The following is a 14,574-nucleotide window of genomic DNA, read 5'->3' as shown; positions in this document are numbered from 1 at the left end:
TGACCGTGGGTCCGAAAGTCCCCGCTACTGAGCTGACTCTGGTACTGTATGTACCTGATCGGTCGCCACGCTGGATCCTCCATGGCTGAACCCTGCCAAAGCCCTCGTCACCCTCCCTCCACTAGAGCACACGGACTTGTCAATACTCTCTTTGAATGGATACCGAGCTGTGTCAGTCTCATACACACAACAGCCCCAGGGTCTCAAGCTGCCCGCCATCCGGGCTGCCCTCCGAGAAAGGCGTCGACAAGGGGGACCTGTCGGGGTCCCGTGGGGGGGCGAATCCAGAGCTTCAATGAGGGGAGAGCTCCAGCTCCGGTCAGGGCAAGTTAGGCTCATCAAGGAAACCTAGATCAACGGCCGGTAGACCAAAGGCTCCCCAGGGAGGTATAAATTGGTAGGGCTGGCCGGTCCAGTCCCCTCCCCTTTCCGTCCGGGCCATCCGCCTCTTCCCTCTGGCCATGCCAACTTGAGCAGCAAACACATGGTCTTAGAACTGGTTCCGCAGCAAGCAGCACGTCTTCGACCATGGGCTACATCATTCCCTCGCAGTCGGACCGGCCACACGGCCACCAGCAGAGCACCCAAGCACACGGGCCGCGGCGCCCACCCAGGCAACGTGAGGCGGGCGTGCCCACACCGTGGGACCCGAGGACGATAAATCTGTCCCATGGCAATCTCCCTCCTGTACGATCAGCACAGTAACTCTTGTTGGGGAACCATCACCAAGCTAACGAGCCACCCAAGCCCCCCCTAGCTTCTCCTCAGACTGGCGACTCTGAACGCCTTTGGAAGGCCCTTTCTGAGCCTGACCCGTTTCCGACCATCCCACCACCGGACCCTCCCCGGGCCTCTCCCCGGCCGGCCTTGAGGAGAAACAACAGGCTTCTCGTGCCTCTCTCGCCCTCGGGGCCCCCTCCAGACAGGCCACTGCCTTCGCCCTTCGCAACCACAGGCCCCAGTTCCCGTCCTGCCCCCGCTCCCACCGTCAGCGGCGGCTCTGTCACCGGCGGCGCAGAAGCGGCAACTGCCACTGAGTATCATCACCGCAGCAACAGTGAGCTGAGCTGTGCACGGTGCGATGGCCGCGCTCGCTCTCCACCCCCGGGCCCGGCCTCCGACCGAGACATCACGAGGCCCAGGAGCTTTGACAGGTTGGCCGGCGAGATGGACACGGGCTCACGGGTCGTCTACCCGCCTCCGGGTCTTGGTTTCCAACACCCAAGGATGGTACTACCCGCCTCCTTCCCGTCTATCCCTGGCAGGCCTGACAGGCCAGACGGGTGTCCCAACTGCCTAGTCTCTGACAGGGTCGCGGACTCGGCTCTGCCACACACTTTCCCTCATCACCCTCGCCAGCAGCAACAGCAACAGCAACAGCAGCAACACCCTCAAACCCACGGGGCGGACCACAGCCGCAACAGCAGCGACGCCCCGGGCCGTGCTTCCCTCCCCACCTCCCGGATGCCCACCAGCACCGTCAACAGCCTGCTCGCCCTCCTCGAGCGCGCGGCGGCACTGTGCCTCGAAGCCGGAGCCGACGCGGAGGCCGGCGACCCCGCCAGCAGGCACGCGCACGCGCACGCGGACGCGCACGCGGACACGCACGCGGACACGCACCGCACGTTATGCACGCCGCCCATGCCGCCGTCGCATCATCAGCACCAGCATTGTCAAGAGCCAGTGTCGGCCTTTGACTGGGATTCGGACTCGGACGCAGACTCAGATTCGGACGATTCGGAGTCCCGCTCGGACTCCTCCTCCGAGATCGACTCCGCGCGAGGCGGCGTTGGCGTTGGCGTTGACGTTGGCGTCGGCGTCGGCATTTACGAGCGCAGCTACGCCGGTCATGGTATTATTTCCAATGATGATGATGATAATAATCATGATAATCATGATGATGACGACCGCGACGACGATGACGATCATGATGGCGGTTATGATCTTCTCCGGAATGCCAATGATGATGATGAAGATGGCCGTGATCACGATAGCTCGGGCGAAGAAGAAAGTCTCGAGCTGGAATGGCAGGCGCTGCTGTTGGACTTTTGAGACGATGTGCTTCTGTCGCAAAAGTCGAGAAGGGGTGGGGTGTCAAGAAGGAAAATACGCTGGTTTGAATCGAGACTGGAGGGTAGCGAGGCAATTTGCTTACAACAAGTTGGGGGGGGGGGGGGGGGCATCATTATTCTCCTAATGTTTATTTCGTGTATGTACGGTACAGGACATATGAAGGAGAGCGGACGGGGGGGATTGTACCAATAGTCATCACACACCACCGGAATATTGAAATCATGGTGGAATTTGAAGAGGAAATGAATATTCCTGTTTCGTTTTCGCTTCCTCCAGCACCTACCCTTGCCGTTGATATCTCCTCACTCTCGTACGGAAATGGGCTCAGGTGACATCAAAGAAAGAGACGTATCGGAGTGGGATTCCACTCATTCAGAGTAAATGTGACCAAGAAAATCTAGGACCGGTGTGTCGTCCCGCGCCGTGATATAGATGGAGTCAGAATGTGTATCATCCTTTCCTCGCTGCATCAACAACTCCCCCCACTCCCGTACAGCCGATCGAGCAGTGGTTACAAAATGAGACTAGGAAAAAACATCGTCCTCGGTCGCGACAAGCTGACCGAACGTTTTGTAACCCCGCTGCCAAATCGCCAGTCCCTTTCTCCATTTCATTAGATCCCTTCAGGCGGGTTGTGGTGCAACATATGGTAGAAAGGGAGAGGAAGCGCAGCAGGCCGAAGCCTCTTCGACTTCGGAAGTAATCCTACACTTGAGGGACCAGACACCAGGCGGCCGATCTGCTCAGACCTCGTCGTCCACTTTGGCACTGGCCTCCTGCTTCTCGCTGGCAGGCTTGGCTGCCTTCTCCTCGCGCTCCCTCTCGCCCTCAACACTCTCCTTGGGCTCGGGGATCGGCTCATCAGGGATACCCCCCTTGGCCGTCTCGCTATTCGCACCTGAAACGGGGTGACGTCAGCCGATGATCTCACGGACTTCCAACTGCTGACAGAACAACGGAAAGACACGTACCCTCGACATCCGGGTGGGGAGGCGCGACGCCCGCCGGAGCATCGGGCTTCTGCTCCTGGTCCAGCGGTACCTGCTGGCCGGGAGGCAGCAAGACCTCGTTGCCCTGGGCATCGATAATCCGGGTCCGCGTCTCATAACGCGTCTTGAACTCGACCTTGCCCTTGAGGGCCTTGACCTGCTCCTCATTCAAGAGATTACCGTCCTGGTCGCGGTACTCGACGCGCTCTTCAGTATGGACGAGTCGCTTATTGCCAGCCACTGGGGCGCCGGAAACTTTAGCCTTTTCCTCCTGCGCTTGCTGCTGCTGCTCCTGCTGCTGCTGGGCGTCCACAATGGGGACCTGGGCTTGTTGGCCGCCCGCTACGGGAGGCTGAGCCGGCGGCACCTTCTTCGCATCGATCGGTTGCTGAGGTGTCTGAGAGGCGGCAGCCGAGGTGGAGGACAACGTCTTGTATGCGTCGTACTATGCAAAATCTGGAAGTTAGTATGGGCCAGATGTCTCAAAAAAATTGCCTCGAGCGCTGTTATGCTTGTGTCTTCTAGTCATAGCCAATATGTGCCCCTCCTAATAGCCTACGGCACGCTTGTTACAGGTGATCCGGCACCGTTTCGCCCATAGTCATAACGTCATTATCCCCTCTGAGGCAACTTCCTCTCCGGGATCACACCATTAGGAAGACCACTTACGCTGTCCAAGAAAGTGTTGCAATCCCAGTCCCAGGTGCTGAACAGCTTGACGCGCCTGCATTCGGCCCTTGTCCAGGGGTTTCCATATGCAAGGGGAGAGAGGAGGGTGAAAGCAATCATTGACAGGATAAGGAAACCGACGGCGCCAGCCTTGCCAATCACAGGATTCTCCCTCAAGCCGATTCCAGGAATGCGTGCCGTGACGAAATCATAGATCTGGCAGAAGGCGATGATGCCGAAGTAGAGCGCGGGGAAGTAGTGGTGGAGGAAGAGCTGGCGCTGCATGAGGAAGAATGGGAAGTAGTGCAGAGCCCACCCGAGCACGGAGGAGCCGACTTCGTAATCGAACCGCTTGAAGACGGGCTTCGAGTAGTCGTTGCAGCTGCGCTGCCAACGGAGGACGGCGATACCCTTGAACACGACGTAGACGACGACGGCCGCAGTAGCGCTCCACCAGATGACAGGGTTGCCGATGAGATAGATCTGGCGGTGGTCCTTGCCCCAGAAGTTGATGCCGCGGCGGAGGATGGGCCACGACGGAGGACGGGAGTCCCAGGCGTGGGATTCAACGAGACCAGCATTCGTCTTCCACATGACCTTCTGCAGCTCCCAGAACTTACCAAAGAAGCCGGGATTGCGGTAGTTGACCGTCTCAGCGTCCGGGCCCAGCATGGGATGATCGTTGTACTCAATGTACCACAGGCTGTTGGGAAGGGTCCCTCCGCGGGCACAGGTGACTTCCTGCTGCTCCGACGCCCACTCGGGGAGTTTCACCTTGTGGGAGAACAGCACGCAGCCGGTCATGATGTGGATGAGCCTGAACTTGGTGTCGATCGTGCGGAGGCGTTCTTGGGCGACGCCGGGCTTGGACTTCTTCTTGACGATCTCAACGCGGAAGAAGTCGTTGGCATCGCCGTCGAAACCCTCGTAACCGTACGCAGAAACTTCGTTCTGCCAGTCGGCCTCCGTGATGGGAGGGCGGACATCGTGAGAGTGGAGACGACGGTGGGTGGCGAGATGGTTCAGGCGGATGATGGCGCCGTTCTCGACGTAGTGAGGCTCGGGGAGCTTATACCAGGCGTCGGTGCCGTTGATGGGCTGGCCGTTGATGTCAAGCGGTTGGGTCTGATTCTCGACGAGCCACAGGTTGTTATCGTCCTTGTGGGGGTACAGGGTGATCTGCTGTTGCTTCGAACCGGTAGGGTACATCAGAGGGTGGGAGTGGAGATAACCGCCCTGGGTGTTGACATGTCTGATGGTGATTCGGCTACCCAGAAGAACGTCCGCCGGGACGTTCTTCATTGCCTTGGAGTTCAGAGTCGACTGGAATTCGGAACTCATGAAGCCGTCGCCATCGCCGGGATTGCGCAGGCAGAGGAAGTGGATTCCGAACATGGCCAAGTAGAAAGTTAAGGGAATGATGATGAGACAGAAGACGCGGGCCATGAAGTGCTTGGCGAAGATACGCTGTGCAGCCGTTAGCAGCCCGTCAGAGCGTGAGGAACAGGTCGGGAGCCCATACGATTGTAACGTGCTTGTAATCGCCAAGGAGAACCCAGAGCTGGACCAGAGTCAAGGAGCCGACCCAGGCAATGGTAAACAGCCCAACCCACTTGATGCTGACGGTCATACCCAGGCCGAGGCCGGTCATGACAAGCCAAAACCACCAGCTCAACCCGAAGGCCCGCGAGGGACCCAGCTCCTGCTGGTTAGTGAAAGACGTGAACGAGAGAACAGTGAAGGCGGTGGCGATCATAAGAGGAGAGTCGAGAAGAATCAGACGCGCCTGGGTGAGGAGGCCATTCTCTAGAGCAACAATCAGCAATGCGGCGCGCTAGCGTGATAACGAGGAAACAATGCGACGAACCGAAGATGATGAGACCGGCACCCATGACAGCGGTGAAAGTACGGCAACCAGCAGCCTTGAGGGTCAGGAACATGGTCGGGGCCAGGAGGATGCCGCAGATGGCCGGGAACATGCGCATGGCCACGTATGGGACGCCGGGCTCGACATAATCCTTTCCAATATCCTTGAAGTCGAAGTTACCCTTGAATCCGGCAAGCCAGCCGAAGAGCGTGATCATCAACTTTGCGAGCGGCGGGTGCACGTCCATGAAGAACTTGCCCTTGATGTACTTGGTCGCAAACCCGCCAAAGCTGTCGGTATGGTGCGTCAGCCAAGGTCTGTCACGAGCGCGGGAAGGACGAGCGCCGAGAAACATACTGGACCTCGTCGAACACGACGCTGCTGGGTTGGTAGATGCGGAACAAGCGCACAGCAGCAGCTAGCAGGGTTATGGCGAGGACGAGCTTGAAGTCGGAGCCCGGGAGCAGAAAGACATCATGGTCCTCGACGCCCTCGGAGGAGTAATCATCGTCCTTGCGCTTCGTCGCGTTCGAGTTGAGTTTCTCATCGATGCTCGACGGCGCCGGCGGGGGGGATGCCCTCGCGGCCGGCGGCTTGGAGCTCGCCGATCGAGCCATGCTAGGCGGTTTGACAACGAATTGACGTGGTAATCAGGACTTCAGCGCGGGACTGCTTCGATTCGAGTTTCGGCACGTCGGGCTTAATTCAGGGCGTGCGTTGAAACGTCGTGGCGGTTGCAGCCGCAGGCGCGTCGATCATAAAGAAACGGGGGATTAACGAGAGTCGCGAAAGGTCAAGCTCCAATTAAAAGGTTACCATCGAAGTACAAAGGATAAATGCAGAAGGTCCAATCGACAACCACAGAAGAAGAACGGCTGGTGTCGAAGGGGGTAAAAGAAAGACGAGAGAGCTCGCCAGTGTGTCTTGTCCTGGCTTCGATCTACTATAGGAGATCGCTGAGGTGGACTCGGAAAGGGGGTTGCAGTTGAAGCCTACGCTGACAGGCATCTCGCCATAAAATTGATTGAGCTGAAGTGGCCTTAACTCACCCTTGTCCTTCTGTAAACGGTCGAAGCTGGTGGGTTCCCGGGCTGTGCCAGGCATCGATTGGTTCCCTGTCGCATGGCACGAGCCACTCCCCGGTCCGCAACCCGGGGCGAGCCCACTTGATTGATACGATGCGATTCCTTGGCACGTACGAGCGGTATTCCATACTCCGTACTCCGTACACGACGAATATTCCGTACGCGACACCAAGCCAAAGCCAGCCAATGGAGTGAGCCGAGGCTATATAAGATTGTTATAAAGTGTGGTGGCAGTCGGATCGAAATCTCTTCAAGCCCTTATTGAATCCTGGAGCCTTGCAATAACGTCCGTACCTAATACTGCATGCTGCGTAATACAAGTAATCCGTATAGATTACATCCGTACACTATCGAGTACTCTGTACTCCGTACAGTGTACTACTATAGTAAGGCGTACCACGGATGCTGTTGCACGGACCATGTTCCGCCGTACACTAAACTAGCGTAGTCAAAACCTCGAAAACGACAAGGGGGGTCGACTAGGCTGTGTGGATTGCCCGTACGTGGAATGCAACCATCAACAACTCGCGCGAACAGCGGCCGTCACGGAAAACCCGAACAACAGCTTCTGCGCGTCCATCACAACAATCGGCAATCAACAAAATACGTGTAATGGCTGTGGCGGCGACGAACGGCGATGCGGCCGCAGACGCGGCGGCGGCGCTCGACAATCTCAAGCCGCCGCCGGGCGTCATCATCCCGCCACCGGGCGAGATCCGCGAGGCCATCGAGAAAACGGCGGGTTACGTGATGCGCGGTGGTGCCGGCCTTGAGCAGCGGATTCGCGACAACCATGGCAAGAACCCCAAGTTCAGCTTCTTGATGTCGAGCTCCGACCCGTACAACGCGTACTACGAATGGCGCAAAGAAGAGATCAGGAACGGACGGGGCACTGCGCTCTCGGCTGGCCGTGTCGGAGAGGCAGCCGCCGCGCCCGCCCAGGAGAAGCCAGCGGGGCCGCCAAAGCCGCCGGATTTCCAATTCTCAGCCCGTATGCCTCGTATGAGCCAGAAAGATTTGGAGATCGTGCGACTAACTGCCCTGTTCGTCGCCAAAAACGGCCGGCCATTCATGACACAGCTTGCCCAGCGTGAGGCGAGCAACCCCCAATTTCAGTTCCTGATACCCAACCACACATTCCACAACTTCTTTCAGAGCATGATTGACCAGTACACCATCCTCCTGCGCGAGAGCGGCGTCAACGGCGAGGGGGGCAAGGCCCAGCAGGAGCGGGTCGACCAGCTGCGGCAGAACGTTGCGGACAAGTACAAGGTATTGGCGCGCGCGAAGCAGAGGGCCGCGTACGCGAAGTGGCAAGAGGCCGAGAAGGCCAAGCAAGAGGAGGAAGAGGAGAAGAAGAAGATGGAGTTTGCGCGGATCGACTGGAACGACTTTGTCGTGGTCGAGACCATTGTCTTCACCGAGGCCGACGATCAGGCGAACCTCCCGCCTCCGACGACGCTCAACGACCTCCAGTACGCCTCGTTGGAGGAGAAGAACAAGGTCTCGGTCAGCTCTACCCTCCGGATCGAGGAGGCCTTCCCCTTCGAAGACACCAGCTACAACGCCTACCCGCCCCAAACATACGGCGCGCAAGCACCAGCCACGCAGCCACCCCCAGCAGCACCTGCCACCGCCCAGGCCAACAATGCGCCCCCACCGCCGGCACAGGGCGCGCCTGTTCCTCTCGCCTCGCGCACAAAGTCTGCCGAGGAGGAGAAGGAGGAGGAGGCTCAAAAGGCACAGGAGAAGGAGCAAGAACGGACGCGTGTGCAGCAGGCGCAGGCCGAAGCCCGCGGTGGCGCTGCGCCAATGAAGATCAAGGAGAACTATGTTCCGCGCGCGGCGCAACGAGCAGCCAGCAAGTTCGGCACGCAGACGGCAATGTGTCCAAACTGCAAGCAGCAGATCCCGCTCAACGAGATGGACGAGCACATGAGAAGTCAGTTCCCCTCTCCCATACTTTCTCTCTCTTCTTTTTTTTTTTTTTTTTTTCGGTGGTCGTGCTAACTCAGGACTGCAGTCGAGCTGCTCGATCCACGGTGGAAGGAACAGAAGGCCAAGGCCGAAGCCCGGTATGCCACGACCAACCTGTCTACGGCAGAGGTGGCCAACAACCTCAAACGTCTCGCCAGCCAGCGGAGCGATGTGTTCGACACCACCACCGGCCAGGCCGTCTCGGAAGAGGAGCTTGCCCGGAGAAAAAAGGTTGCGCTCCACGCGTTCGATGGCAACCCGGATGGCAAGAGCCAGGCGCATATCAATCAGCTACAGACCTTCAACCTCGACGAGCAAATTCGGGCTATCCATCAAAAGTTTGCCGACAAGAAGTGAAGGAGCCCGCATTGGGCTTCTACATTCGTGGTCTTTCTTGGTCAACCGAAACCGTTTCTACCAGTGCGGTGGCCGGGCAGCACGGCATAGGTGTGGCGAGGTTTTTCCCTTAGAAGCCATAACCACTTCTCAGCGGAGTTGGAGCGTGCGCTTGATGAGGCATGTCTTCAGCTCAAGACTGAGGCTATGAGGCTGTTACTTGGAGGACCCATGTTGCGAGGCTCATGTCAACCTGCTTCGCGGGAAAACCGGCAACGGAGCCCGTGCTAGAGATGGGAGTCTCCTGATGATGGACAGTGGCAGGCGCAACAAAGTACGTTATACGTGTGCACGCATGTACAGTACGGTAGAGACACGAGAATACATCAGGCGTTTGAGAGGGCAATTGAGTTGCATGGAATCCCGCAGAAACCAAATCACTTCTAAACCTGTGGCTATGTTGTCGCGGAATGTTCTGCCGCTGAGCGACGTCGTAGTCCTGCCACATGTCGGGAGTATTCCGTGTACTAGGATGCTCTGAACGGGCGAGTGGTCATTGCGGCTGTCCCCACCGATCCGCGGTTCTGGAAGTTACCCCACCTTGCCATCCTCAACAGCTTATCGGCTTGAGCTTTCGACAAGGCCTCCAACTCGAATCACGCGCCGTCCCGGCTCTGCCACAACTCGACCATCACACGAGTTTCTTCGACAACCTACGCACTGGAGAACATACCTCCCAGAAACAGCGCACGAAACGCGCTACCTACCTACATACATACCCCGTCGTATCAGGGACGAGTCCGTAGACCGCAACGAACGAGGAGGGGAGTCCCTCTCTCTCTCTCTCCCACCACATCGAGCGAGAGTAACACGGCCGCCGCTATCATCACCAATAGCCAAGATGGCGTCGCAGACGGATGATGCGAACACCCAAACGGCGCCTGCCGACTCGAAGCAGCAGCAGACGCCGGCGTCTTCCTCCACATCCTCCGCAACAAGGTCAGCCGCCGAGGCCGCCGCTGCCCGCCTTCACCGACCCATCCTGCAGTCACTGCCGGAATCGAGACCGCAATCATTCGACGAGATTTATGGGCCGCCCGAGAATTTCCTAGAAATCGAGGTTCGTTCAGCATCTCATCACCCTCTCCCTCCCTTCCCCCTCCCTTCCCCCTCCCTCCGGCCCCTTCCTTGCCCACCTGGACATGGAGCAACACAGCAACCGCCGCAACGCAACGGCAAAACAACGTGAAAATCCAAGGATGAAAAAAAGGAACAAGACAGGCTGACCGACGAACCCGGCCCGCGACGGTGAGATGTCGGGGCCCCGCGGGGAGAGAACACGACGACAGGTCCGCAACCCGCGTACGCATGGCATCGGCCGGCACATGTACACCGACTACGAGATCGTGTGCCGCACCAACATCCCGGCCTTCAAGGTGCGCCACTCGAGCGTGCGGCGGCGCTACTCGGACTTTGAGTACTTCCGCGACATTCTCGAGCGCGAGAGCGCCCGCGTCACCATCCCCCCGCTGCCCGGCAAGGTGTTCACGAACCGGTTCAGCGACGACGTGATCGAGGGCCGCCGCGCCGGCCTCGAGAAGTTCCTCAAGATCGTCGTCGGCCACCCGCTGCTACAGACGGGGAGCAAGGTCCTGGCCGCCTTTGTGCAGGGTACGTCTTCCTCCTTCTTCTTACCTTATTCTCTTCTCTCCTTTTGTGAGGGCGCGGACGGGCATCCATCCAGGGGACGGAAGCTGACCCATGCCGGATGGCATATGACAGATCCCAACTGGGACCGCAACGCCTGGTGACGCTGCACGAGCAACTCGCCATGCATCTCATCTCCTCCTCCTCCTCCTCCTCCTACTCCACCGCGAACACAACAACAACCACCACCACCACCACCATCATTATCATCATCCGCGTCGGGGGGGAGGCTGATGCTGTCCAAGTGGAGACTGCTGCGGGGAGAGAGAGACAGGGACGACACCAACAACCGCAGAGAGGATTCGAACGCCCCAGGGCATCCCTCGCGGCCTCCGCGGAAATTGCGGAAACGGCCGCCCAGGGGATGGCTTGAGGCGCATAAGCTGGGGGATTAACATTGGGTTTTGGCTTGACTCTCTTGACGTTTTCCCCGGCCTCTGTGCCAGGTTGGAAACACAAAGCAACTTAGGGTTATGGGCAAGGGCAGGATTGCTCATTCGGGAAGACTGCTCCAGATTGCAAGGATACATGGCTTCGGAGCAATCATGGTCTCAAGGCAGCGGAGGTGCTTATGCTAGGATGGTGTATCGTTCTATGTATTTCAGCGCGTCAATGGCGTGGGGGAGTCAAGTTGGGTTTTTGAGGGTACTTTCTTCTATGTACTGTCTCTCGTTTTTCTTTTTTTTCCCCTGCTGGTCTTTTCGTCATATTTCTTCGTTTTCTCTCATTCGCCAGGCTCTCTGGCGCAGACAGCGCGAGATATCCTACATAGCTGCAGACTGACTACTTTGAACGTATTCAGCAACGAGATCAATCTCAAACTTTGTGGCTCATCGAGAAGGTCCGTGATGCTGCATCAGAGGCGGCACAACACTCAGGGCTGCTATCCTTCACTGACAATGTTATATCAGTCAATTAATTGTATCTGGAGAGGAGACGCGTCAGGCCGGCAGGCGGCTGCAAAACAATATGCCCTCCCCTGTTTTTATCTCTCCGGGCTCATTGCGATGTGCCCATCTCGGTCTCCCTCCTTCCATATATATACATTGCATGGATAAGCGTCGACTTTTCCCACGGCCAAAGTTGCGACATACACACGTAGTGCAGGCCATCTCTCAGGCGTGCCGGTCCATTTCGTACATGTCCCCTTCCAGAGTCAGATGATAGTAGTGGGTTATGAGAAAACCATGCCGTCGCCGATCCCGTCCGCGCCCGCGTGCGTATGTATCCACGTCTCCATCCGTTCGTTTCCACTTTGTCGTCATCCAAGTTCTTTGGACAAGCACTTCTCGTTGTGCTGTTCTCTCTCTTTTTCTCTCTCTCTTTCCCTCTCTCTCTCTCTCCCTCCATCCGTCAAGGAGAAAAGGGGATGTCGAAAACGCCAATATCGCCGATCAATGCAATATCAAAGCCAAAAAAAATAAATGCAGACAAAAAAGTTGAGAAAATGTACAGAATGCCAGCCAGATGCCGCATGAACCGACCCAGACCCGCTTCTATGTCCGTCCCTGCTGCGATTCTATATGGTACAGGATAGGAGGAGGGTATCGTATCTGTCGACAGTCGATAGGCTAATTGGGGGCACGTCGAAGGTCTCAAGCGTCAAGCTCTCTAGAGGAGCGAGAGAAGCGCGAGAGAATGCCTACCCCCCCGGGGCCACGCGCCCGGACAGATCGGTTTGCCCCAGGCCAAATCAGAGGCTGTGGGTACTTAGATTAGTAGAGTGAGGTACGTAAGGGGAGATAGTAGGCTACGCTTTTTAATCTTCTGTTATACACGGTGATGGTACAGTTCGTCGCTTTCGAGGATGTTTCGTCGTAGCGCCGGGATGAGAGAGGGGGTGGGAGCCGGCAAAGTCTCAATGTTGTTGTTTTTTTTTATCACGCCGGGGTGTTGAGCAGGCGGAGGATGCCCTCGTACATGCCGAACATGATGGCCGCGCTTGGGACTGTCCGGAGCAGATGGGGTGTCATGCCGCCGTACAGGCCCATCATGCCCTCCTCCTTGAAGACTAGCTTGAAGCACTGGATGAGGCCGGTGTATTTCGGGCGGCCGTCGGCCATGGGCGCTTGACGCAGGCGGGTGCGGGCGACCTGGGATTCCCGTCAGCATTTTCCTGAAACCCGGTGTGTTGTGTTGTGGGGAGAAAGAGGGGAGGGGAGGGGGGATAGCTTCTGCTGGCAGCAGGAACCTACCTCGTGCGGGTATGTGATGACGGCCGCGACGAACTTGGAAAAGCCGGCGGCGCCAAACTTGCCCGTCCAATCGACCGTGTGATCCCACCAGTTCTTAGGCCTCCCGCTGAGAGTAATGCGCTCCTCTCTCCTCGCGAGCGACCGCTTGATCTGCTCGTAGAGCATCCAGTGCATGGTCGACTCGGCCACGCCGAGGTAGCTCGCGCTCATGCCCTTGTAGAGACCGCGAATTCCTTCGTCTCGCAACACCTGCCGGATGCAGTCCAGGCTGTTCTTGTACCTGCGCTTGGTGACGCCGCCACTCTCGAGCGCCATGTTCTTATCGAGCTGCAGGCGAGTCTTGACCATCCAGATGGGGTTGGTCGCGGTGCTGGTGACGATGCCGGCCAGGCCCCCCGCGCTGAGGTGTATCCAGGCCGAGTCCTTGTTGTCGAAGTAGTCGCCGATGATGCGCTTGCCGTTGCCGTACGTGTAGAAGTTGATGGAGCGGGCCGGGATCACGCCGACCAGGTTCGGACCGAGGCCCTTGAAGAGCGCGCGAGGGCCCTCCTGGCGGTAGACGGCGCCGAGGATGGACATGGTCTCGTTGAAATGAAACGCGACGGTCCGCAGGGGGTTCATGGGCGCGGCTATTGAGGCCCGGGACGCCTTGATCTGCGCCTGGTAGAAGTCGGACTGAAGCCTGGTCTTGAGCACATCAAGCGGCGCCGTCAGGGTCGCCGCCGTCATGCCACCGATCCTACGTCAAAGAAAAATGCGGTGTCAGCATGGCTCGGCTCGGCCTAGATTCGCTGTGTGATCCGAAACCCAAGGGCGTTCCTTACCCTCCCGCCAGCATGTGGTTCCATGATTTCGCAAATGATATCGATTGGGCCCGGTTGACGATCGGATCTCCCTGTCGCGACTCGGGATTGATATCGCCAATCTCGCGAGACTGTGTGAGCGGGGCATCGGCATGCGACATGTGCGACATGCTCTTTTCAGGGCCACCGACCATTGTCGACCTGGCGGCAGAGGCTGTCGCCATGAGATGCACCGGGATTGTCGGCTGTCACCGGATCTTGATTTCGTCCTTGTGCTCGGGTGTCGGCAACCCGAGAGTAAAGGTTAGAGGTTCCTCTTGATCTCCAGTTGTCCAGATCAACGGCTTTGCATTGTTGTGCGAGAGCTGGCTCGTGTAAGAGTCTGAAGGAGGAAACAGTTGCAATGCGGAAACGAGAATCCGAGAGATCGATATCGCGATAAGAAACCGCTTGTCTCCAACTTTTTTTTGGGTGGGACGGACAAGCGAGACGCGTCTAACTAATCCGGTTGAAAGTACGGATTACTACTGTAGTACTGGTTCGGGTCGGCTATTCTTCGGACATGCCGACGTCATCGCGTTTAAACGCTCTTAAGAAGCACGGGCCTTCAGTGCTCCCCTATTCCAAGATGGGGGAGCCTATCCCAAATAACTGCTTTTGAATACGGAGTAAGTTGTTTCCTTTCCTTACTAGAATGCTCAAAGTGCTCTGGTTGTATGGAATTCTGTGCGAGAGTGAAATACCAAGCACTTGATGTTGTTTTTGATGATAACAATGATAACTGAGCCATATGTTTCTGTTTCCACGGATAAGCGGGAATAGTGCGCTCTTTTGTTTACAAATTCAGGGGGTGAAGAGTGTTGGACAATGGAC

The 14,574-nt window shown here is 57.6% G+C and overlaps 5 protein-coding genes across 5 annotated transcripts; 3 read left to right on the top strand and 2 right to left on the bottom strand.

Annotated features, from left to right (window-relative positions):
- Positions 1–341: 341 nt before the first annotated feature.
- Positions 342–920, top strand: MYCTH_2310887 (uncharacterized protein). The gene has a single exon (XM_003666263.1). The coding sequence runs from the start codon at positions 529–531 to the stop codon at positions 703–705; it is 177 nt and encodes a 58-aa protein (XP_003666311.1). The 5' UTR covers positions 342–528; the 3' UTR covers positions 706–920.
- Positions 921–2,175: 1,255 nt separating this feature from the next.
- On the bottom strand, positions 2,176–6,308 carry MYCTH_2310881 (glycosyltransferase family 39 protein). Its single transcript, XM_003666262.1, has 6 exons — positions 5,956–6,308; positions 5,599–5,888; positions 5,254–5,537; positions 3,732–5,198; positions 3,045–3,507; positions 2,176–2,971 (listed from the first exon to the last, which is right to left on the bottom strand). Exons 1-6 carry the CDS (start codon positions 6,213–6,215, stop codon positions 2,817–2,819), a joined length of 2,919 nt encoding a protein of 972 aa, XP_003666310.1. The 5' UTR covers positions 6,216–6,308; the 3' UTR covers positions 2,176–2,816.
- An 856-nt stretch (positions 6,309–7,164) lies between these two features.
- Positions 7,165–9,109, top strand: MYCTH_2310878 (uncharacterized protein). Its single transcript, XM_003666261.1, has 2 exons — positions 7,165–8,625; positions 8,707–9,109. Exons 1-2 carry the CDS (start codon positions 7,296–7,298, stop codon positions 9,015–9,017), a joined length of 1,641 nt encoding a protein of 546 aa, XP_003666309.1. The 5' UTR covers positions 7,165–7,295; the 3' UTR covers positions 9,018–9,109.
- A 741-nt stretch (positions 9,110–9,850) lies between these two features.
- Positions 9,851–11,539, top strand: MYCTH_2084007 (uncharacterized protein). The gene is made up of 3 exons (XM_003666260.1): positions 9,851–10,116; positions 10,346–10,667; positions 10,779–11,539. Exons 1-3 carry the CDS (start codon positions 9,898–9,900, stop codon positions 10,805–10,807), a joined length of 570 nt encoding a protein of 189 aa, XP_003666308.1. The 5' UTR covers positions 9,851–9,897; the 3' UTR covers positions 10,808–11,539.
- Positions 11,540–12,318: 779 nt separating this feature from the next.
- On the bottom strand, positions 12,319–14,157 carry MYCTH_2310873 (uncharacterized protein). The gene is made up of 3 exons (XM_003666259.1): positions 13,723–14,157; positions 12,899–13,637; positions 12,319–12,796 (listed from the first exon to the last, which is right to left on the bottom strand). The coding sequence occupies exons 1-3, from the start codon at positions 13,893–13,895 to the stop codon at positions 12,584–12,586; spliced, it is 1,125 nt and encodes a 374-aa protein (XP_003666307.1). The 5' UTR covers positions 13,896–14,157; the 3' UTR covers positions 12,319–12,583.
- Positions 14,158–14,574: the final 417 nt, after the last annotated feature.

This window comes from Thermothelomyces thermophilus, chromosome 6, assembly GCF_000226095.1.
Source record: "Thermothelomyces thermophilus ATCC 42464 chromosome 6, complete sequence".
Classification (NCBI taxonomy): domain Eukaryota; kingdom Fungi; phylum Ascomycota; class Sordariomycetes; order Sordariales; family Chaetomiaceae; genus Thermothelomyces; species Thermothelomyces thermophilus.
Note: the sequence above shows the minus strand (reverse complement) of the source record. Positions and strands in the feature narration are given on the sequence as shown.

Coding starts and splice junctions, on each gene's coding strand:
- MYCTH_2310887 (XM_003666263.1), top strand. CDS start 529: ATGGGCTACATCATTCCCTCGCAGTCGGACCGGCCACACGGCCACCAG.
- MYCTH_2310873 (XM_003666259.1), bottom strand. CDS start 13,895: ATGGTCGGTGGCCCTGAAAAGAGCATGTCGCACATGTCGCATGCCGAT. Junction 13,638..13,722: donor AACCACATGCTGGCGGGAGG/GTAAGGAACGCC, acceptor TCTTTGACGTAG/GATCGGTGGCATGACGGCGG. Junction 12,797..12,898: donor TCATCACATACCCGCACGAG/GTAGGTTCCTGC, acceptor CGGGAATCCCAG/GTCGCCCGCACCCGCCTGCG.
- MYCTH_2310881 (XM_003666262.1), bottom strand. CDS start 6,215: ATGGCTCGATCGGCGAGCTCCAAGCCGCCGGCCGCGAGGGCATCCCCC. Junction 5,199..5,253: donor ATTACAAGCACGTTACAATC/GTATGGGCTCCC, acceptor ACGGCTGCACAG/CGTATCTTCGCCAAGCACTT. Junction 3,508..3,731: donor GCAACACTTTCTTGGACAGC/GTAAGTGGTCTT, acceptor GATTTTGCATAG/TACGACGCATACAAGACGTT.
- MYCTH_2084007 (XM_003666260.1), top strand. CDS start 9,898: ATGGCGTCGCAGACGGATGATGCGAACACCCAAACGGCGCCTGCCGAC. Junction 10,117..10,345: donor AGAATTTCCTAGAAATCGAG/GTTCGTTCAGCA, acceptor ACACGACGACAG/GTCCGCAACCCGCGTACGCA. Junction 10,668..10,778: donor CCTGGCCGCCTTTGTGCAGG/GTACGTCTTCCT, acceptor GGCATATGACAG/ATCCCAACTGGGACCGCAAC.
- MYCTH_2310878 (XM_003666261.1), top strand. CDS start 7,296: ATGGCTGTGGCGGCGACGAACGGCGATGCGGCCGCAGACGCGGCGGCG. Junction 8,626..8,706: donor GATGGACGAGCACATGAGAA/GTCAGTTCCCCT, acceptor TCAGGACTGCAG/TCGAGCTGCTCGATCCACGG.